This window comes from Liolophura sinensis, chromosome 6 (assembly GCF_032854445.1).
Source record: "Liolophura sinensis isolate JHLJ2023 chromosome 6, CUHK_Ljap_v2, whole genome shotgun sequence".
Lineage (NCBI taxonomy): Eukaryota > Metazoa > Mollusca > Polyplacophora > Chitonida > Chitonidae > Liolophura > Liolophura sinensis.
Window position 1 is genome coordinate 10,486,597 of NC_088300.1, and position 24,862 is coordinate 10,511,458.

Consider the following 24,862-nt stretch of genomic DNA (forward strand, 5'->3'; position numbering starts at 1 on the left):
ATATGGTTAAGGTTCTAAATTGCAATGTTTGCTGACTTCATCAATTATAATATCATGCAAGCCATCAGTTATAAGTGTATTTTTGCCGACAAAATAAATAAATAAATAAATAAATAAAAATAAAAAAGAAAGAAAGTCATTTTCTGCAGTTTACTTTATTTTTTTCTCTCTCTCTCTTTAAAAATGTTAAGGATTTTTATCGTCTATAATTTAACACACCAAATGAGTTATGGCCATTGACATATCTACAGCTACATGTGTGAGGATTTTTATACATTGTTTACATAGATATATCTTTGTCCTTTGACCACCAGGTATTGTCGCTATCCTGTGGTCTTTTTTCTTTCTGTGCGCCTAAATATGAATTTATAATTCAATCCCAAACCTTTTACCGCCGATACATCGTTTGACTGTAAACCAAAGCCACGTGTCGGTAATTGACAACAGAAAAATTCCACATTCAAATGTTTTTGGAGGACAAAATTTAATGTGTATAGCTAACAGTCGCAGCGCGAACTTCTTTCGTGTACGTGTTATGTAGCAGATGCGCGCAGTTGGGATTTTCCGCTCTGTGACGAGGTTCGCATTTTTATGGCGGTTCTGCATAGTCGTTGCGATCGTGAATGCGAAAATATCTCCTTTTTAGTTTCATGCATTAATTTATGTGCTGTAAATTAACTGCGTTTATTACAGCTGTCATTTTTCTGAAGAAATGTCTAAATAAGGGATTCCTCTCGCGAGGTCGCGCCGTTCCGAGATGTGGAAAAGCTGTTCTATTTTTAGACCGAGAAATTTCGTCAATGGTGCTTGGCAGAGCGGGAAGGTGTGATTAGAGTGGCCCCGTCTCTGTAGGTGTGTTTGGCGGCGATTGGGCCCGCATATAAGAGCAGTGGACTATGTTAGCTTACATCAAACCCGGACCAGTTCCCTTACCCCTCAACTTGTGACAGTACAGTACACCGGGAACATCATGCGCCTGGGATACTGGGTCAGCGAAAAGAAGAGCAAAAAACTCAATTTCGAAGACTTTGCCATTTTGTGCAGGTATCGTACATTATTTTTTTCATTTATTTTATCTTCCGGTGACAAATATGTTTTGACATCCTCCTCAATGTTTACACGCCAGACAATAGATTTTATTGTAATTAAATCCCTGTCGGTTTTGTTGTAGTTGCAAGGCTGACGGTTCTCTAGCTTACTTACATCTGTCTATTGATTTGCCTACCATGGCATAACGTTTGCACCGTCTTCATCTGGGTTAATTTATGCACTAGTGCCTTCCTATATCTTCACCATATCGCGAGCTTTGTGGGGACGCACAGCGCTTCTACAACGTAGTATTTACTCTGTCATTGACTCATACACATATTTAACAAGCCCGCATTGACGAGACATGATCACTAGTACAATCTGAGGGCACTGCGCTGTGCTACATGTCAGTTGTCAGTTGCACATATGCACAAATACGTGTGCCGATACTGGAATATATACAATAGAGTATCAGAGGCTGAATAATTCACATGCACTATGCAGAATGAATGTTGACATCTCCAGTTGTTGAATGATCTGTTTGGCCAGTTAAAAGCTAAATAGTTGATGTTTAATGTGTACTACAGTAGGTCTGTTTAGTTGCAATTTCATTAAAGTTACAGGTCTTGTCTACATTTACAAATCTGTGTACAGATTTGCATACATATGTTGCTGCTGTTTTCATAATGTTGTATGACTGTATGTTGATAATTTGACATGTTTAGAGTGCCATTTGACACTTCCGTATAATGTGTGTAAATACAAACTTTTGTAGCATTTCTTTTCTCTGTCTGTCTTAATTCCTAGTGTACATATATTTTATACATGTTCAATTCATGTTTCTTTTATATTATGATTATGTTCAGTAGATGATGTAACAACTGCACAAGTATGTAGTGAACATCTGAAAGGTAATATCTCAAGTAGGCTACAAACTCAGGCTGTTGAAACTGTTGAAAGAATTACACTTTTGTGAAAACAACTTAGCTTCACTTGCCTTAATAGGTAGATGTATGTTTTATCTGGAGAAAGCTGTTGCTTACGTGCAAACTAGACAAATTAATGATATGCCCCAATTGTTTTAAGTTCTTGTTGGGTAGTGTGTTTCACTCTTTAGAGAATATCACACTCTGAGGCAAGGCAAGCGTGTTAGGTTGGTGACCTTTTAAATCATCAGCAAATACTGTCGTGCGTTTTCTGTGAGGTTGGAACAAACTGTTATATTTGCGTATTGTGGTCAGGATTTCAGTGTGTAAGCACAGGGCTGTAGGCACGATTTGCCAGCGGGATCTCCTCAATAGCCTGGAGCTCTAAGGATTAATCTACCTGTGGAAATAATCTTGTTTTTGTTTAGTAGACTTAATCCAAGCCTTTAAGCTATTATGATGATTTGTACAACTGCTACATGAAATATTGTGTCAGTTTTATTAATACTGTCAACATATAGTTTTAGAATAAAGTTTCTTGGTATGTTAAATCAAATAAGAGTTAAGATGTGTCATGAAGCAACATTAGGGTAAAGCTAGCAAAAAACCCACTCTGACCCCCCATCCCCCACCTCCAACACACACACACACACACATACACACATACTCTGTATATCTCCCATGATAAAATAAATTTCATAATTTCTACTGTTTCCTGCTTCAGTTGTATATCACGTAAATGTAGTAACGTGTATGCTATGTAGCTGTATACTATTTGTAGAACGGTAAAACTAAAGAATACACGTATATGTATGTGAACTTGTTTTAATTTGGGCAGAAGGTTATTGGTCACCATGTACTGGTCAAATAAATGAAAGACACATGGCTTCAGTTTATTTAAAGTTTTACTTGACATTTTAATGACTTCCGGATCTCTTGGTGACCTGTGTAACACATGGTATACAGTTGTGGTGACATGCTAGATGTTAATTTTGCCCCTGTGTTCCATGACCTAATGTATAAGGAGGATGTGAAGTTGATATATTTTAATATCCTATGAAACAGTGTGCTATGTATATTTAGTGTGTATTTATAAGTACTGGGGCTGATTCTGCAAAGCTCTTTCTGACTCAAGTCCTTATGTCAGTGTATACTTATGTACTGCTTATATACATGTACATACAGATTTCATGATCTGCCAGTCAGTCCATAAACACGTGGTATTGATAGGCTGTAATATGACTGCTTTTGGCCATCAGTTTATTTTGAGTTGAGGGAATAGAATTAACGTAAGCCAGAGGGACATTTCTTCTGATTTCAGTTTAGGTTGTTAAATTCAGTTCTTAAAAAGTTTGTTTAAAGTTAATAAATTGATAAAGGTATGTCTGTGAAGTGGTGGAAGGTATTAATCCCATGTTTGTGAATTACACAGCTATTTCTGCAAACTGCATGTTTTCAGGTTGTGTAATAGGTTGGAAAATGCAGATGATAGAAAAGTGTAGAATTTGCAGTGTTGAGAATATACACATTCTTGTGCAGCCTATGCCATACTTATAAGATCAAGTGAAGTGGATAAAGTACATGTACATAAAAAAATAACAATTAAAGGAAAGAAACTTTGGTGTAAACTGTGTTGTAAAATCTATTGAATTCATTAGTTTATCATAATCCTGTGCCAGTGTATTTAACTCAAAATAATTAAATTATATCCAGGATTGACATTGGACGCATAGATTTCTTAGAGTTCACATATATAATTTAATTTACAAATGAATAACTTCTTTGATAATGGCTGTGCTGGAAGTGATCTGTTTCCCCCAAATAAGGTCCAGAGAAATAAACTGTTAAAACCTTCACTAGTGTATTTTGTTGGGAGTGACCCGATGGACCCACCAAAAAGGACCATTCTTCTTCTTTTGTTTTTTCTTAATATCAATTTCTTTAAAATTCCTACCTTTTTCCGATTTCTTATTTTTTTTTGTCTAATAGGATTGGGTTACTACAAGCAAAGAACTTTTTAAGATTGACCTAATAGAAGGTGACCTTACCATGACCTCTGATGTCTGATAAGTTTACTCATTATCATTACTCCATCATAACTTTCACAAATGTTAAGACTTCTTCATGATGTGTGCTGTAAATTCTCACGGCTAATATTATTAAATATGTGAACATCAAATTCAGTATGGCAAACTGTCTTTTATTTTCATTATTTTTTCATAAATTAAGTTTAGTATTAATCTAAATGAATGAATTGTATGAAGGTGAACTTCTGATTAAGCAGCAAGTCTAACATCCTCTAGACTTTATCAGTGCTATGAAAACTTAATACATACAAATAGAGATTTCATATGACAGCCCTGCTAAGATAAGAGGTTATTTATGAGGTGTACTGTGTAACTGATACCTGCATGTATTCATTTTTATCATGTATTGCTTGGTATAAAGGGTCAGTAAGCTAGGATTCATTTTGTGAGGTATAAACTTAAATGCACGTGGTACATGCTAAGATCATTTTTCAGTATGTTCATGCATGTGTGTGTTATAAAAAATTTTTTTGCCAAAGCTTCTTTCATTGGTGATTCTAATCATTTTAGGGGATACATATGTACTTTCTTTTCTATGTTATGTTTAATATAAATGATAGAGCAGTCTTTTGCATTTTGACAGGCATGTTTATACCAGCCAAATTTAAAATGCAAAACTAATAAATGTTACTAGTTTTCACAAACCAATCTGGCAAAGTTTTTGTTGTAGAATGTACTTGTCAAGACACGCTCTTAATTTATTTATTTATTTTATTTATTTGATTGGTGTTTTACGCAGTACTCAAGAATATTTCACTTATACGACGGCGGCCAGCATTATGGTGGGAGGAAAGCGGGCAGAGTCTAGGGGAAACCCACGACCATCCACAGGCTGCTGGCAGACCTTCCCACTTATGACCAGAGAGGAAGCCAGCATGAGCTGGACTTGAACTCACAGTAACCGCATTGGTTAACCTAAAATTTTGAAAAAAAACCCCCAAATGATGAGAAGGACTTGGCCTTTATTTTAATGAAATGAACTACTTTTATATTAAACAGCTTTTGTGAAGAAAATTTGTGTTGACTTAACATTCTCAAAGTTATATTACAGTTGAGCAGGGTATATACAGCCAGAGAATTTAGATATGCCCATTCAGTGATAACTTTTACTTTATTTAGACCACTTTTTTCACTTCTGTAAACATACTTGTAAGTTTTTTTGTGTGTGACGTGTATGTTAATTGTGTACAAGTATTATGCCCTTAGTTAGTACCGTAGATGATTTTTTCTCTAGCTCACCCACGAAAACTTTTGGCATTTGTGTGTATTACTACTGGTAAAAATATAGCCTGGACTTCAAATAATAAGTAGAATAGTTTGAGAAGTCACGCAGCTTGGTGTAGTGTAAGGGAACATGCCTGGAGTATAGCAAGTTATGTTGGTTCAAATGTGTGACCTATTTGCTAGGCTGTGAACCTGCCTAGATAAACCGCTGTACTGTGGCTCGTGTCTGTATATGTGTACACTGCATACATAATAAATACAGGACTGATTTGGCCCTATGGAAAGCTGTGATGATTTGTGACCAGGGAAGTGGAATCGGCCAGCTAAAGCCTGTCCCACTAGGCCTTCACCGTTTGTCTACACCAGCAGTGGAGTACTGCAGTAATAAGCCTTGAATGTCCCCTCTAGCCTTGGTCTGTCCGTGTGTGTTGTCCTTTTTTACCACACTACACACTCTCCACTCGGACTCTGCCCATCTATAGCACATGTGTACTCCTACTTTGTACCTGTACAGGTGGTTTAATATATGCGTATGAAACAGAGTGGTTAGAGTATGGTGTTGACTTGGAGACTTCAAACTTTTGAGCTACCAGTTTATAATATTGAGTCACTGGTATATAAAAGTACATGTATATATATATATAATATATATAATATATATATATATATATATATATATATATATATATATATAGCATCACATGAATGACAACACATGCAGTATTAAGTATGCTGTTTGAAGTAAGGCTGTCGTGAAAGAGTTCAGGGTTCGAAATTACCATTGACTTGTCAGACATGTTGGGCAAAAAAATGGTCTTGTCCGTCAAAATTTATGTGCAGCACGGACAAATGTCAAGTTGAATCATGAAAGTTTGCTACTTTGATCAGTTTCCCAAACTGGGGGATTCTTTATTCGTTTTGTTTGTAAGAAAACTTCACATTACTTCAAAACATTGTTTTTTGTCGGAAAATCGCGTTTCCATAAAATGTACCAGACTTCTTGTAAAAGACTTTCATTGTTGCAAAAATAGACTACCTTGCTGCAGTCACTTTTCATTGAACAAACACAAGGCGCATATCGCGACATGAAATTCACGGGGACAGGATTGCGACTTTAGAAATATGATAATCGTTGGCAGTGAAACGACCTACTTAAATTGGGATTAACCAAACAATTCGACGAATGGATCAATAACCGACCCAAGGGATGAAGCTGATCCAACAACATCAGCTGCGCAACGATATTTGAAGGATGATTGGAAACGATATATTGCACCACGTGTGGAAATTACGGTGACTGCAGATACACCCCCCTGGTCAGTTACTAAAACAGTTAGCCATTAAAAACTAAGTACACAGTGCATTTGATCACATATCGGCCAATAGTTCATCTGGCAACTTTTAGGGATTATTGTACTGCTGACTTTACTTCTAATTTCTATCCCTGGATTCCTTTATTGAGCATAACTGGACATTGGTAGGGAATTTTTTTTTTTTTTTATTGTGGCAAATGAAAGAGACAGGGATTTTAAAAAAGAAATTAACATAGAGAGAGGGTTTTAAAAAAGAAATTAACATAGAGAGAGGGTTTTAAAAATATTTTTTAATAATGGTTATTTTTAATAATGGTTTAATCACTTTTTTTAAAGACTAATGTGGGCACTTTTTTATTTAGACTCAAAGGAAATTTTTCAAATTGTGATGATGCAACATTGCACCCAAATGACGAAATTGCTTACTGGAAGGTGTGTTGTCACGTGACAACAGTATCATCCACAACTGCAGTAAATGGCCTAAAACTTCACTCAGAGTTGCATTTTTCTTAGAATTCTGTTGATCTTAGAAAAATGTTTACAAGTGTGTTTAAAAGGTAGAATAATCTCCTACTGGAAAAATGTAAGTTTCAGTACTAAAAGTAATATTTTTCAGCATTTATTTGCCTGCAGAAAGTGCACGTTTTGGACGAAATGTTTGGTCGTTTACTTTGGTTAAACTATAAAATACCCAGTCCTGTTATATGTCAATTATAGGTACCTATATCAGACTGACATTTTAATTTATTTATTTGATTGGTGTTTTCTGTACTCAAGGATATTTCACCTATATGACAGCGGCCAATATTATGATAGGAGGGAACCGTCCAGGGGCTATGGGAAACCATCGACCATCTGCAGGTTGCTGGCAGACCATCCCACCTATCCACTGACATAGTTGTGCTCACTTTATGCATTATTTGTGATGTAGCAAATCTACCTCAGCAATGCTTTTCACTTCTCGATACCATACTCTTGTATTTTTTCTTTTGTATGATGACTTAATATTGAGAAAACTGGATTTATTAACAAACTTCCCCTGGGGTGACTTTTTTTTTTAGTACAGCATGGATGAAAAAGAACTGTAGAGGAACAGTCTGGTATAGTATAACTCTGGGGATGTTGTCACAATTTATTTATTTAGTTATTTGATTGGTGTTTTACGCCGTACTCAGGAAAATTTCACTGATATATGACGGCGGCCAGCATTATGGTGTGAGGAAGCCGGGGCGCTGTCGCAGTACACACATGATATAAAGTGTATACCTTATTAGATCTAGATGAATTTCGCCTCGCATACATGATGCTTGACACGTGCAGGCTATGATGTAATACCAGTATGCTGATGTGTCATGAGTTAGTGTCATTTAATATCAGATGCTTGTCCAGTTTTTCCATTTCAGATGGTGTCAACTTTTGAAGAGCATATAGGCCATAATTTCATGGTTGCATATCTCTGTAGATGAGCATTTATCTTTGGTTGGTAAACATATACTGTCTGCATATCAAACTTCAAAGGAGATGTGATTTCTCATTAAAAACTTGTCCCAGGACCCATTTATCATTCATATGACTTTTCTATACGCATCTATAAATAGTGTTTCATTATACATGAATGCATCATATCAGCTACAGAACATCCTATTTTGTTGCTGTGTAATTTTTCCCATCAGAATGTCCCATAATTGAGAGTTCCCTACATGCAAGCACATTACAAGAGCCTCTGGCTGCTATGCTTGGTTTTGCTGTTTGCTTTAAGCTTCTTACCATGCCAGCAAATAGTTTAAATATTTGTCAGTGACAAATAGGCCGCCTATTCTAGTAAGAATATTCTTGCATCCAGAATAATTTCCAAGGAGCCATCTCCTCTGTATTTATTTATTTATTTATTTGGTGGGTGTTTTATTCCACTGTACTCAAGAATATTTTAACATCTGATGGTACTGAACAGGGTGGCACATGAGGGTGACTCATATGTCATGTGTGGTCATTCCAGGAGGTCTGACCCTGAGCAAGCTGTGGCCAGGGTCAGCTTGTGTCCAGCAGTACTACATGGACATGGCTTGACCAGAGTAAATCCCCTGGAGACACCCTATGAAGCAGGTCACCCAGCCCTCAGCTTTCTGACCTTGGCTTACTTCTTCAATTCAGAACAGTGGCTGAAATATGCTGCCTTAAAAATTTGGTGCCAGTTTGATGCAGAAATTCAACCTCTGAGGACCTGCTGACCCCAGCTATGGTTTGTCCTGGCTGAACCTATTTTTGACACCCCCACCCCAATACCACCTGTTGGGGTGCCCCACTCTTGTCAGCCTGAGAAAAGGCAACAGTCATAACATCAACTTTCTCTAGCTGAGAACAGAAATGTGCCTTTCTTGAAAGGTGATGATTTGCACTAGTTTCAAGTTGACTTTTACACCTCATAGATGTTGGACAATCATACCAGTCTGTACCTGTATGTATTGGGATAGTGTCAGGCTCATTAGGCAGTGTACATAAGCATGTACAGCAGCCCAACTGAGCCCCCAGTCAACACCTGCGCTCTGATGCCCACTTATTTATTTTTGCTGTTCTCATTGACCAGTAGAAACAAAAGTATACCAAAACTCAGTGGCTGAATATATACTCCGGGCGTTCTTGTTGTCACATGAACTCCTATGTTCTCACATGAACTCCTTTACATCGTTATGTTAAAATAGTGAGAGGTCAGCCTTATATTGAGATAGAGGCCAGCCTTAAATTGAGATTGTGAAAGGCCGGGTCAGCCTTATATAGAGATTGTGAGAGACCAGCCTTATATTAAGATAGTGAGAGGTTAGCCTTATATTGAGATAGTGAGAGGTGTGCCTTATATTGAGGTAGTGAGAGGTGTGCCTTACATTGAGATAGTGAGAGGTCAGCCTTATATTGAGATAGAGAGTAGCCTTATACTGATATAGTAAGAGGTCAGTCTTGTATTTAGATAATGAGTTTTTTCTCAGAATGGCCATAGTCTTTAAGTTTTGTTCTGAGATAATGTCACGTAAGACTTTGGGGTAATAGGGGAAAACTTATTCTGCATTCGTGAGAACTTAAAATTTTGGCAACTCTGCTTTATTTTGAGCGTGTATAGACTGATGTTGACGGTGGTCATTGTTCATGGTGTTCGTGGTTTGTTGATGTGTTGCCTGAGACCTTTGTATGGTGCCAGGTACATATGCACTGGTGACTGGAGTACTGTAAACACATGTAATTCTTATACATTCACAGCTGTGTTAAGTAAATTTTGGCTGCTGTTAGCAGTTTTTTGTCGTATTTATTGGTTTCCATTTTACAGTCATGTGACCAGTTGATGAATCATAGTCAGCCTGTATTAGAAATGCTGAAGTTCCTGTACATTTACTTTTACCAAAATCTTCGCCGCTGTTATCGTAAAAAAAATGTTCATGTTAAAGATCCTGGTACACCTAGAGGATATTGTTGGCATACTGATACTGGTACTCTCTGATGTGTTCAGTATTAAACAACTAAACTATACATATACATATACATTGTGTGCCGTATAGATCTTTAATGCTAGTATTGCACCGCATGAGGTAGATGTATTTGATGGATGTGTCTTAACATTTGTCCACTTGAGGTTGTAGTTTTCCCTCACTGGAAACATTCCCTCTTATCAGGTGTGTTTATCAGGCACATGTATTAAATACCGACACATAGTAAGTTGTTATGTTAGTGTGCTGCCTCATTTAGTCACAAAGCAAAAAAAAATTACATATATTGGAATAGAACTATCCCTCTGTGTTTGATACTAGCTATTACATCAGTACTAGTCTTTAAAGACAGGTTAGTTGCCTATGGAACAATGGACATACATGTATATGTTTAAAAACAAGGATCCTACTGAGCATTCAGTGCAATTTCTGTTTTCATTCTTCTCTCAATCTACTTTTTTGAAAATTGATGTCTCTTTCATTAGCCACAATAAAAGAAACCAAAAAATCCCAAAAAACAAACTATGCCTTTCCTCTTCTCCGGCAGTAAGAGGGAACGTCTGTCAGAAACCTGCGGATGGTCGTGGGTTCCCCTGGGCTCTACTCTGTTTTTGTCCCACCATAATGCTGGCTGCTGTCGCATAAGTGAAATATTCTTGAGTATGGTATATTACACCAGTCAAATAAATAAATAACTGTTCCCTTTCAATTGACCCTATTTTTTGTCATATAAAGCTTGCTTTTCCCCCATTAAAGCCTTTCAGTGATGGCTCAATATATTGCCGAACATTGGACAGTTTATACATGTAAGCATTACCGAAGACGTCTTCATAGGACTGTTCTGAGCAGAGCAGAAAGTTTCTCACAGTCCCACGTTAGACTGGAGAAGACATAAGTGCTAAAATAAAACTGGAGGATGGAGGCAGTTGACTAAGTTCACAGAGGTGACATTTGTCATGAGACTGTGTGCCGGCCGATGCTTGGTACAGGCACGTGTGCAGGCGTTGACCAGACGCCGGCGAGCTTGACCCCAGCACGCGACGACACCTGCCAAGTCCTCCAACATATTGAGTCGACAAAAACAACTAGAATGTCTGCGTCGTCCTTTCCCTTGGATTTATTGACGTCACATTGCTTATCTCACAGTAACACCGTATTTACCAAGCTTGCCCACTCCATCTTGGAAGCCCCGAAAGTATTTTTGACGTTTAAAATGCTTCGAGAAGGAACTATGGCTGTGAGGGCTGTTCCCTATTTTGCCGGTACCAGACTGTTGCTGTGAGTGGGTTTGGAGAGTACGATTTCAAATTGCTGCACTAACTCACTCACACTCCAATAGCTCAGATATTTTTGTAATCCTTAAGAAAAGCCGACTGGCTCACATGCCTGTATGACTAAGGGAGTATGAGGTGCTCTGTCAACTTGTTTTTGTCAGGTTGAGGGTTTTTCTCTAAGGCTAATAAAATCATTAATTACATGTACATTTATTTTTTTTGTGAATGACTCAGGTTAGCAGTCCATTTCGACTAAGGCCATAAAGAGCTTGTAAAGAGGAATTTCCCTGGCGTAGTTCAAGAGAGTACAGCATTCATGATGAACAGAAATTTTAAATACACTGCATGTCTGTTTAGCAATGTTAGATGAGTGTACTTACTAAACTTTCCAAAGTTCATAATGAGTTTTAACTAAGTATAAACATTTACTTTAGATTTTTATGGAATTGGTTGACTGAACACTGATCTGAACAAAAACATTTTGAAAATATATTATTGTAGGAGAAACATGCACATATGTATACAAAGATAAAATACGTGTATCTTTCATATATAAATAGCATTTTAATACTGTCATTCAATGCAACAGTTGTTAGGGTATTACTTAATGTATTTAGTTATCTGTTTTGTGAGCAGTCATTTGAAATTAAAAAAATACTTGATCGCTTTATGTGCTAAAAATAACAGACATGGATGTTTTAATCTTTTTACCTGTACATTATTAAAAAAAACTGTGGCCACGTTATCTGTTAGAATCTTTCCTTTCTCTTTATTTGTGCCTCCCTTTTATCGTTTTATCCAGTCCTAACCACCCATTTGGAATGTACATGTCGATTTTCTAAGTCCACTTCACGATTATTTTTGTATAACCTGGGATGAAGAGACGGAGGAATATGAAACTCCGCTGTCAGAGCCCACCGTGTTAGACTTACTATTGTTTTGGTGCAGGCAGTGACGCCACAAAGTCTGGGTAGAGTGAGCCGATGTCTACGCAGACAGAGCCGATGTCGTATCTGACAGACATGATGAATATAGTCAACACTCCTGTTGCCATAATGCCCGCTAGCCGATGGTCAAATCGCCTGCCGTTGTTCATTTCTTCATATACATGGAAAAGTATGTCTCCCGATACCAACAGATAATTGTGTGAAATTATACGCTGTTCTGTAAGACAACTTGAAAGCTAGAGACTACGTGATTTCCCTGGTTACAAACAGGGTGGGTGAAGAAATTCGTCTCACAAAATGTTAACCAGGAAAATGCCTGTTGTTAAATCATTGTCGGTGATAGTGTATTCTTTGGATTTGTGTAATTTTCAGCTTTCCAGATAGACTAGGTGTTTTTCCAGAACTCATGTGATGTTTTTGTACAACCTGGTGTTTACTGAGCACTGACGGAGTAGAAAAAATGGGTGTTATTTCCCATCATAAATGAGTTGTGTGTACGTCCAATACCCTGGAGTGTAATGATCTAAAGCATCATTTTCTTGTGCATGCTTATAAAGGTCAAGCAAAGACACTCACAAAACTTTATATGCCGCTTTCATGCTTTCTTTTCTTCTTTGACCTTGATGCTGGTGCCCTGTGACCATTTCTCCATGGTCTCTCGTGTTGTTTATCCGTCTTCCCAGCTACCCCACTTTGACTTATAAACATAGGTACTTTTGTATTTTTCTGTCTTGATTCGTGTTCATGATTTTAAAAATCTTGCTGTAGGCATCTGCACGTTCTTTGACCGATATGTTTTGTTACGCGGAAGTTTATTTTACTTACGACGATTCTTTTTTCAAAAGAAATTAAAAAGCCCATGTCACATGGGTTCCTTTCCATTGAGATGTCCGAAGAGTTATGGTCAAGTCATTAAATTAGATAATGACTTCGACATTTCTTTTAATAATTACAGTTGAGTTCGACATGGTCAGGATACGAGTTGTCTGGTTGATGACGGCCAATTGGCTTCCTAATTCTGGTTTTTTGACACATAAGTAGTCGACTCTACAAAAGAAATGTTTTGTAAAGACAGTTTACAATAACAGAAAGGGCTAAAATGTTAAATCAGCATTTGAGCTCAGATCTAATATGTACGAATTTTGCTTCGTCACTGGCATGAAAATCAACAGTACTTGATTTGGAGCTGAATGGTACATTTTCTTTCTCTTCCCTTAAATATACATGTAAGTATAGCCTGCCAAATCCACATGCTCTTTCAACATCAAATGGAACCAAGCTCCGCCACCCATACATTCTTTTGCACTATGAACTCCATAATATTACGCAATTTAATTAACCTTACCTCTCGGTTTTCATTTTATATGTCATATGCCATATGTAAATAAATCCAATAAACACTAAAATAATTGAAGACACTCACAACAGTATTTAATGCATCTTGTTGCTGAATTAGATATCTAAAATTTAAATAGTTTTATTACTAAACATCTGCCTGTATTAAATTAAAAACACGAAGGAAAATTTGAAAACTCTATTTTTCAGATGCTTTCACCAACAGAAAAAATGCAGTAAATTTATGTAAGGCAAACATATATTTACTATACGTACATTATTCGAAATCACATTAATTAAAGGTCAGCGTTGATCAGGCTGTGGGTGGACTGATGCTTCATTGAATAAAACTAAAAATGACTCCTCGGCCAGATGAAACTGACATTTGAGAAGACGCCATTTTGATGACAAACTCGATCATACCACTAGAAATGAAGAATTTAATTTGGAGGTAAATACCTTTCGAATTCATGATAGTTGAATTAATATGTAAGCGGACGTATACTATACTGACCTCAGTAACCTTTTTCGGAATCTGGTTCCTGACTTAAGGCATTCTATGGCAAAGATTAAGCGATGTCTTCTCTAAAATCCTGTGACTGTCGAATTAATCTCGTGAAGTCTCGGACAGCCGCGTGATCAAAAGTAGCGAAGGCATGATTCTCAAGCCTGACAGAAGGAGAACAATAGAGCTTCATATCTCTCCGTCTCTTAACCCCATGTATAACCTAGCTTTCATTGCTCAAATAAAGGGCAGATATTTTGATGGTATGTGGTTGGAAGCTGAGGAATGCCATTCTCTCACCACAAACAATTACTTGCACTTTTCAAATAACTCCTGAGTTGCTGCTCAACTTTGTCAGATTGGCATTTAAAGTGTTTCATGCGTGTACAGCCTCCGGGAACAATAATCTCTTCTTCTAATATATTAATTTGACACTTAGTCGTAATTTGACTTCTGAGCAGAAAAAAAATCCATCTTCAGTCAAGCGTGACCAGACTGTCTCCAAAGTTTTACAGGCCATGTTCATCAAATTGCGTCAGCCTATACTATGGCATACTGACAGATCACTGCTGTCTGTCTTGTCTTCATTAGGGTTAAAAACATGGCCCGCTGTGAACTTTCCAATCCGGTTTTCTGACAAGCAGGCTAGTATTAAGTGACACAAACTTTATCAGCTGCACCTTTCTGTTTGATACTGGCTTGTATACATAGCACAGGTGGCATGTTAACAAGGGCCTTTCACACTTTTCTTGCACAAATGTTCACCAACTTTTCCAACAAGGAATGATTTGTATTCATTTGTTTACCTTAGTTATTTTTCTGAAGGCAACCAAATTCTGCTGGAGAAGAAAAGAACAAGGCATAAAACATTTAGTGTGATGAGTGTTCATTGTCTTTCCTTCATGATTCATTCAGTCAAACACAGAATTATCAAGAACATGTTTCTTGAAGCTTTGTATCAATTTCTAAAATTGTGGCAAATACATGTATGTGGTGCGTGTAGCGTAAAAAAGCAGTCTGGTCTTCCTGCTGTTATAGTACTGCTTCTCTGTTTGATCAAGTGATATGATGTACTCTGTAATCAGTTAAATACTGATTTGTTCGCTGTGTTGTCTTACTGAAAGCAGTTAAATCACCATTTAAAGGTTTGTATTGATCAGAGATTAAACACACTGAGTTAGACATATATACATGTACATCTACATAATTTGTTATGTTAGGTACTGCATTTCCATATGTACCAGTATGCTAGATGTAATAACTCACCAAGAATATTATGATAGAAAGTCCGAATCAATACTATCCAGTACATGAATCATTAAGTAATGTTTAAAAACCTTTTTGGACATTTATATGGTTGAAACCTTTTTTTCTACTGTTTGTGGTGTGCATTTGCCTGGGGCAGGATGTGTGGAATTCCACAGACTAGGTATGTCATGGTTACGAGAGATGCGTAAGATTCCAGGTACATACTGGAGCAGTTGTAAGTCTGTATAACACTGGTATCTGACATGATAAACATCCTGCTACTGATTGTCACCGGTAAGACAGCAGGCTGACAAGGTCAACTTCAGGTTAAGCTCTCAATTGGCACTTAATTTACTACAAACATTCCCTGAATTCGATAAATTCTTCTAAGATGAAAACACTGCGAAGTAGATGTGTCTTATTGTCCTGGATCGTCTTCTCTTATCAGAAGCATCCTCTCTAATCACCATCTTCTCTCATCACCATCTCTCCAATTGTGTCTGAAAACATGTAAACTTGTTCAAGAAGAGCCTTGTACAAGGACCTAATAAACACATGTATAGTACTGCACAGAATTTAGAACACAGCACATGTGCATTACAAGCTTTCACAAGATTGTATTTTCATATACATGTACTGTGCAGTGCATCAACACCAAACAGTTTGAATGACAGGTTTCTGGTATTGACAATAACCTGTACTTTATAGGCCATATTCAGTTGATGTTGTGTTTCTTGTCATCTGCACTGACACAGACATAGGCGGCAATGCGCCAAACAAAACACAGGTGTGAGAAGCATTTTACCACCCATTATTGAGTTCTACAGGTATAAACTTGAAATCATTTATAATGCTTTGTGTGCGCATACCAGAGACAGCACACAGAGCCAGTAGTGAAGTTAAAAGAAAGTATAACTCTACAGACAAAGTAATATCACTAAGACCTGTTATCATTTTCTGTTCTGTGGATTTCTGGGTAGATGGTCTCATATTTGTCTGAAAGTTGTTTGTGTGAAAAAGATATATGGTGGGGAAAACACCCGTGGAACCAAAGACAGTGCACAAGCACAAAATCAACTATAACACAGTCTGTTTTAGCACACAACTTATTGAAGCCTAATAAAGTAACTCATTAATTTATTCAACACTGGTGATAATAGTATTTATAGACTTGTTATTTATTTCGGTTGAGTTTTGTGTAAACCTGGTGTAAAACCATTGCCAACCTAAACAGAATAAGAGGTAGGCTGGTCCTCTAAGCCTCTTTTGTTTAGGATCCATCTGTGTTACCAGCAGTGAGGAACCTCTCAGAACCTCTTGGTTGGGTACATGTTGTTCACCTACAGATGCATTGTTCTGTTTTGTAGAGAACAGTTCAGAACTGACCCTATGGCGAGAATGGCAATCCCAACTGACCTGCACAAATAACTTTAAACACAAACATGCCTGTGGTTTTCAGCTATGTCACACATAGTTTTGCCAGATGATTTATATCCTAGCCCAATTTCGTCTGTGCTGTTGCCTATCTGTTAATTCTGTTCAAGGCTCAAATTATGTAATATTTCTTAATTTTAATAGAAAAATGTTTATACTCATGTGACGGTGGTTTTCATCCTATTTCTGGTGAAAGCAGTTTTAAAGTCAGAACATTTGTAACCAGTGTTTAGGTTTGACATTTAAACACCAAGCAAATGATATTAATTAAATACATAATATTAATTAAATAAATACCTACTAGTCAAGATTGTTAAGTTAATGAGTGTTAATAATAATTACAAAATTTGACCCTGCACATTTTATATTGTTTCTTTTTTTTTTGTTTCAGAAATGCTGGTCTTGAACTGGTCAAGGTAAGATATAGTTCACTGTTTTCTGTTTCTTTTCCAATTCTGTTAAAAAAAATGTAGTATCTTGTAGAAGGAAGTACTTTTTGTTGGGATGGTTATAAACATTGTTTTATGGCAGTGCTTAAGGGCATGTATTCAGGAAGGAGATAAGAACGGGTAGGACACAGTTACCATGATGTGTACAGGGATGTTTGATAAGTAGATTTTTAGATGAAATACCTGTAGCTTTCAGTGGTCAAACTGGTGACAGTATCACTATTGAAGTTTCTTTTTCATTGAAGCAACTTGTGACAACAAATCCCTGTTTGCTAATCCATTCAAAGAATCTTTATTTACCAAGGAAATCCAGAGTTGGTGCCTTTCAGGAAATATAAAGGTCGTACGTATTCTATTTATTGTGATACAATAATTATAAAATTTGAAAGAGTTATGAATTGACCAAATAGATAAATTTTAGTAACTCTATTACCAATTTTGCATGGAGACACATGCACAAACAAAGCTGATGTTCTGAAAGGTAATTATTCTGGCTATTCAAAAATAGTAACAGAAATTTGCTTGGATTTGATTGACTTTTCCCCAAATATCTCTTATAGTATAGTCTTAAATTGTGTATGCATGTATCTTACATTAGCTTTAAATTAGAAATATAATTATCATTGAAAATGCATGTACAAGTATTGAATCTTCAAGTCATCATGATTTGGTGAAGTTTCAGTTTTCTCATGTCTAAGAACCAAAGAATGTAATTGTGCACATGGTGTATCATGCGTTTTGATTCGCTTGTGTCTTACGAGATATTTGTGGAGTTTTAGCAAACTGATTGGTCCCTTTACCCCAGATTGTGGCCAGTTATCAATTGAGGCGACATGTTGGCTGGCCTCTGACAAGGTTAAGCCTGGGCTTACATAACACTCAGGCTGACAACAGAGGTGACAGGTTCTGTTCAAGGCCAGACTTGGCCTGGCTGTGTTATGTTTCACTCTGCACTCCCACATGCCAGTCCACCTCCACAGCCTGCATGTATCACCCTGGTTAGGTCATCCTGAAACAACAGAATTCAGGTCTAAACCCTTCTCACTTCATTAAAATTCTTCCAATTTGCATTTGACAGGTGTGTGTCAAGTAATTGGGAACTTAATTGTACTGGATTGCTAAAAACTAAGTGGTTGTTAAAGTTTGCTGTGGTATGTTGAAATGCTACATAAAGCAGCTAATTTATGTTGATGGGGAAATGTGTAATCCGATGTCTGTTTTGTAGTGCTTTGTTCAAAAACATGCATGAAAAGTTTCCTTGAGTCATGCATCTATATATGTATACAAAGATGTGTTTCACCTTTGAATTGCAAATTAAGTTGAATTAAGATATTGGGGCAGGGGAAGGAAAAAAGCGTAAATTGAGGAGAGTTATTGCCTGTAAAAGTTCAAGGTTGTCTACTTTTGTTTGCATCATGATCTTCCTGTTGTCTGAGAACATTGTGATGAATTGCATTTAGGTTTCTGTCTTCAGTCTATATATGTTGAACAAAGCCTGTTGTCAATGGCCAGAAACCTTACATTTTTTATATGGAACTGTAACTTCATTGATCAAGGTCCTGTGGCAAAGTGATGCTTTAGCTGTAATGGGTGTAATGAAACTGATATTCTCGGTTTTGTGAGGTCTAAATATAGTATGAGGTTATCCGTGATAGCGCTCATGTATGTGCTGTGCTTGTGACATAAAGCATGTTATAAAGCAAATTTTCATCTTGTACAGGTAAACACTGAGTTTGTGAAATGTGTAATTAACCTGTATTGGTGAGTGTAATTATAAAAAAAAATTAGCAAAGTTGAAAGAGTACAACTGTAGACATACAAAGCTTGGAGAAATGTTAAAAAGAGAGGGAAAAAAGGTATGTTGTGCATTAAAAAATATGTAGGCATTCACACATGTAGCCAATGGCGTCTTCTAGATGTCCGGTAACCATTGATCAATGAGACACTGCATGGCCAATTGAGCTATTGGCTTCTGATGGAAGTCAAATTACTCGGTACCAATGAGACCCTGGATGGTTAATTGAGCAAATGGCTTCTGTTCCATTAACCCTTTGGAAAAGAGCGTCTGTTTAAAGCCATTAACCCTGTAGCCATTGGGATGCTGGTGGGCTGATTGAGCTATTGGCTTCTCTTTGAAGTCAGATAATCCTTGACCAATAAGACATTGGCTGGCGGATTGAGCCATTGGTTTCTGTTTGAAGTCCATTGGCCCTTGGCCGGTGAGATCTTAGCTAGCTAATAGAGCTATTGACTTCTGTTTGAAATCCATTGACCCTTGACTGGTGAGATCCTAGCTGGCTAATTGAACTAATGGCTCCTGTTGGTAATCCATTAACCCTTGGGAAAAGAGCGTCTTTTGGAAGTCATTAACCCTGTAGCCATTGAGATTCTGGCTGACTAAGTGAGCTATTGGCTTCTGTTTGAAGTCCGTTGACCCTTGTCTGGTGAGATCCTAGCTGGCTAATTGAGCTAATGGCTCCTGTTGGTAATCCATTAACCCTTGGGAAAAGAGCGTCTTTGGGAAGTCATTAACCCTGTAGCCATTGAGATTTTGGCTGACTAAGTGAGCTATTGGCTTCTGTTTGAAGTCCGTTGACCCTTGGCTGGTGAGATCCTAGCTGGCTGATTGAGCTAATGGATTGTGTTGGATGTTTATTAAACCTTTGACCAATGAGACCCTGTCTGGCTGATTGAACTAAGGGCTTTTATTAGAAGTCCATTAACCCTGTGACCATGTATGCTGCAGCTGCAAATCCAGTCAACGTTGGTTTAAGGCATTAAGTCAGGAGGTTTGTCTTTTACTTGAAGTGCAGTGATTTCCCTCACACTATGGATCCCTGAATTCTTACACCTTAGCACTATAATATAAATGGACGATTTTTTAGTATGGCATAAATCACAGTAAAAAAAAAACGTATTACATTAAATGTGTAGTTTGTGTACATGTGTGAATCTACAAATTCACATAATACAAACTATTCTTTGTATAAAAAGAAGAAATAGTAAAATTTTCAGATGTGATTATACAGCTGTTGAGATGGAAGGTTATGACAAAAGTTCATCATTTGAGAGAGATGACATTTCTTTCCCTTCAGGCATCAGGACTTGTATTAGGTGGTTGTACTTTGGTACTATCCTTGTTGCTATGTATGTAACAGGACAGGTCATCTGTTTAGGACAGTCAGCTGGGAAAATTTATTTTTGCATGTCTCAGTGGATCAGCGGGTCAGCAATCTCACCACAGCTGATTAGCCCCAAGCCAGTAAGTTCTCGGGCTCAAAACCAGCTTGTTCTGCTGCGGGTATGAATCAGTAGGAGTGTCAGTGACCTTGGTTTGCATCATGCACTGTTGTATCCTCAACTTATGAAACTTGACCACAATTGTATGAGGTAAACATTTGTTGGTAAGGTGCTAAATACAAGTGAAATAAATAAGTAGAAGTACATGTAAGTAAATAATATTGCAATTTCAAATATGCAGATGTCTGAATAAGTAATATTTATTTATTTGATTGGTGTTTTACGCCGTAATCTAGAATATTTCACTTATACGACGGCAGCCAGCATGATGGTGGGATGAAACCGGGCAGAGCCCAGGGGAAACCCACGACCATCCACAGGTTGTGGGCAGACCTTCCCACGTACGGCCAGAGAGGAAGTCAACGTGAGCTGGACTTGAAGTCACAGCTACCGCATTGGTGAGAAACTCCTAGGTCATTACGCTCTTAATAAATAATAGTGTCAGGAAGTATGCCTTTGATGTTATAAAATCCCATGTCTTGGTGTATGCAAAGGCCTTTGTTACATGTAGTAAAAAATACATATCCTACATTACCAATGAAGCAGTGATCTGCTTACTGCAGGTACACTCACCAGTTTGTATGTATGTATGTCATTCTGTTCTTGTACTGTTGTGAAAAGAATAAGACTTTCCATGTATTATTAATTAGACCCTGTTAGTGGGTGTAGGTAAAGTTCTGGGATATTGCATGTGTGCAGATGTGTTCACAAATTCCTTTAGAAGGCCGAATGGTTTTGTTTGTTCTCAAAAAGTGCTTAGATTGTACACTGTGTATACATTTGTGGACGTAAATGATGAAAGTTTTTAAAGTGCATATCGTTAAAGTCTTCTGTATAGGAAAAGGCTGAAGGTTTGACAGGTGGTGAGTGAGACATGAAAAGAGCAGGGACAACAGAAAGATAAAACTGGTGTGTGTGGGGGTGGAGAACACTCTCCTTTGTGTGTAGCTATATGTTTGCTCAAGTTCTAGATATGTCACAATCCCTCCAGTGCTTGAGCTAGGAACACTAAGTTATATGTATTCTTGGGGATGTCTTTTGATGTGTATGTACAGAAATATAAATTAAAGCCGTACCCTAAATGACCTAAAATTTAACCCACAAATGTGCATTTTTACAGGCTAATAAATGTCACAAAATGCTGGTGCTGAAACTTATAATTTTCCAGAATATCACCTTTCTAAATTCAATATAACTCTCAAGCTAGTCACGGACGAAATGTGTAGTCATTCAGGGTAATTGTCATCTACTGGTGTATTATTTGAAAATTGATAAATTTTTTATTGGATGGTCTCATGGCCATTCATTGATATGAATATTTGATATGATCTTTAGTTCAGGGAAAGCTGTTCATGTGTTATACGTTATATATTAATGTCATATGTTACATGTGTGCAGGGATTTAGCCAGGGTGTTAGGTGAGGCTGGGGTCGAGGGGCCGGAGATGCAGTCTAGATGCATTCAGAGGTCTATAGTGGACAGAATTTAGTCAAACCACTGTTCTTCATGTTGTCATCATTTTTGTTATTTCCTCTGAAACTTTTACAGGTTCATGTGACTAGGGTTCCTTTATTACAGATATATGTAGTATGAAAGTTGTCTTTGCACAATAGGCGAATGTCTTTAAAGCCTTCTTGGCCTCTGCATCAGTGGCTTAGTACATGAATTTTTTAGCATGATCACGGAGCCTAATAGTTAGATTGATGGTTTAAATTAAAAGGAATTACACTAAACAAATATGGTCGCTTTAAGTTGGACGTGATTTTTGGTCACACTGACCACTGCCAATGATACTTATGTGGAATTTATACAGGGGGCCGACATCAACAAAACTGAAAGTAAACCAGACTTGAAATTTCTCCTGCCCTCAGTCCACTCGCCCACTCTGACTGCATACTTTCAATTTCAGTGTGGTAAGCCTGACAGTAACTTAGCCACACGAACGTTTTCATTCAGCCTGCAGAAAACGTTTTTATTTCGGTAACACCTTTTTTTTTCATCACTGTGGCCCGTTACCTACACTGACTCGGCGGTCCACTTCCAACATCTCCGATGAAGTCATCGCTGTCAATGTCAGCACCAGTATGTGCCTGGAGTTCAACATCAAGCTCCAAATCAGAATCCTCTTCGGCGTCTGAGTATACACTAGCACGAGTTGAAGCTTTGTTGAAGAAAGACATTATCTTGCTAGTTTTATCAGAGCCACGTTTTGACATCTTCCAATTTCAACGCTTATATACTTAGGCCGACTCCAAGTGGTTCGATGTTTCCTATACGTACCGCGTGCATGGATCGAGTCTTGAATGTGCTAATGATGGGAAATTCCAAAAGTATTAAATATTTCGGTAGATTTAAAATATATTTTAATATGCCAAAAGTTTACGGAAATAATCTTTTATCCAGGGAATGAGATTTAAGACAATTTCTCCGCACTTTGTACTTTAGCGAAGGGAGACAACTCCTTGTCCGGTTAATACCGGCTCTGGTTGGATAACCTGGTCACGTTGATCGAAGGGTGGATTTTAAAACATTTCGGCTCTGTATGCTTTCTTAAACTATGGTAGTGTTCAGCTAAGTGATTTTAAAATTTCGCCTGACAGGGAAAAAAGACAGAATAACAAGGTGTGGACATTTCATGTTTTACTGATTTGTAGACCATCTCAACATATACCTATTTAGCTGGAAAATAATTTGGCTCCCATCTCAAATCCACTCTGCCCATCTCTTTATCGCACGCCTTGTTTGCCTTTCGCACGGACGGGAGACATATGGCTGGCTAAATCCTTGCATGTGTGTATGTTATCTGACAAGTAAAACTCCTGGATTTCATTGAGCATTGATAGTTGGTACAGTGTCTGTAAATTAAACTATACAAACCCCTAGCCCCAACCAGCTGTACAATGTGTACATGTAGCCATGAAGATAGTGCTGGACTTTAGATGAGGAGTTCAGAGTTCAAATCCAGTTTTGACCTATAAAGTAAGCCCTTTGCTCATTATACAGGTGACAGTTGAAGGAGACTCAGCTCACACACACGTCACATACACACCTCATATAAGGTAGCTTTAGGTATGGTTGTCATGTTAATTGATCATAACAAAAGTCTGTCTCTGAAAGTAACTTAAGACTTTTACTAACTCACAACAAGTGTACATGTGTCGTCACGACTGTAGTTTGTTTCAAACATAAAGGTTGCATCTTACACCGTATAATACCATTATATAACAGTGGGTAAACAATGTAGGCTTCTGTACTACTGTAAACAAGGAGTTGTCAGAAGTAATGTTAGATGTGATCAGTTACAATGTGATGTACTAAATTAAAGCTGATATGATGTTGCCCAACTCATGCCAATTTACAAAAAACAAAAGGCAATAAAGCTGACTGCCATCATCAACACCAATCAAAAAAAAAAAAAATGATAATGTCATCTATGTTGTAATGAAATAATTTTGCTACACTTCACTAGCTAGGAGACTTTAATTGTTGACTTTAATTAAATGACATAAATTCAGATTAATAGTACAAACCATGCAGTGGAAATAAAAGCCTACACATTTGTGTAAAGTTGATATTTTGGTCATCAAAGGCTGTAAGGTAAGTTACTGATCATATCCCGTGGTACATGGACACAGGTGAGAGTCTTTGTGTTAACTTGTGTTTATGGGTACAACTTGCCACAATTGCTGCTCTTTTGTTTCATTCACAATGATGGATGAATCAGATATTGGTATGAAAACTTCTGCTACTTGAAGTGAACTGACATGTAGTCGTAGTAATTTAATCACATTTCTTGGGCTTGCGCAATAATATTTTATCCCACCTAATAAAACAGTGACGACTGACGAGGGTGTAGATAAGTGGATCAGGTTTAGTATCGCTGGCTTAGATTTGTAAGTGAAGCCAGAGATTACCTCCCCTAAATCATGACGTGACACAACGACAGCTGTCATGTGACTTCAGCAGAGCCTTGACACTAGTCCAACTGTTTTTCCAAGCTCATAAAAATGAATCTGAAACTTCAGTGGTTACTGGATGAATGTGTTGGTGATTGATTCAGAGAGCAACGATGCGGGTGATAGAGTGAAATGTATCGGGTCATGTGGATAAAGTTGTGGTTTACATTTCACTGGTTAATTGCATTTTGATGAATGTTAAATTAAAGGGAACAGGAAAGAATGGGGATGAAATGCTTTAATACAACCTTTAACCAGACTGACACTTTAATACATGTAGCTTGGTTCTGCTGAAGGGTGATTTTATGGCATCCAGCCACTTTGAGAGAATGCATACTATCACAGCGTGTTCACTGGCTTAG

General features: G+C 37.5%; 1 protein-coding gene across 1 annotated transcript in view; it reads left to right on the forward strand.

Annotated features, from left to right (window-relative positions):
- The first annotated feature begins 246 nt into the window (after positions 1 to 246).
- Positions 247 to 24,862, forward strand: part of LOC135469156 (inositol-tetrakisphosphate 1-kinase-like) — a 51,147-nt gene continuing 26,531 nt past the window's right edge. The window contains exons 1-2 of the mRNA XM_064747697.1: positions 247 to 1,044; positions 17,187 to 17,211. Coding sequence (XP_064603767.1) covers positions 971 to 1,044; positions 17,187 to 17,211 — 99 coding nt within the window. The 5' untranslated portion in view covers positions 247 to 970. The remainder of the gene's footprint in view (positions 1,045 to 17,186; positions 17,212 to 24,862) is intronic.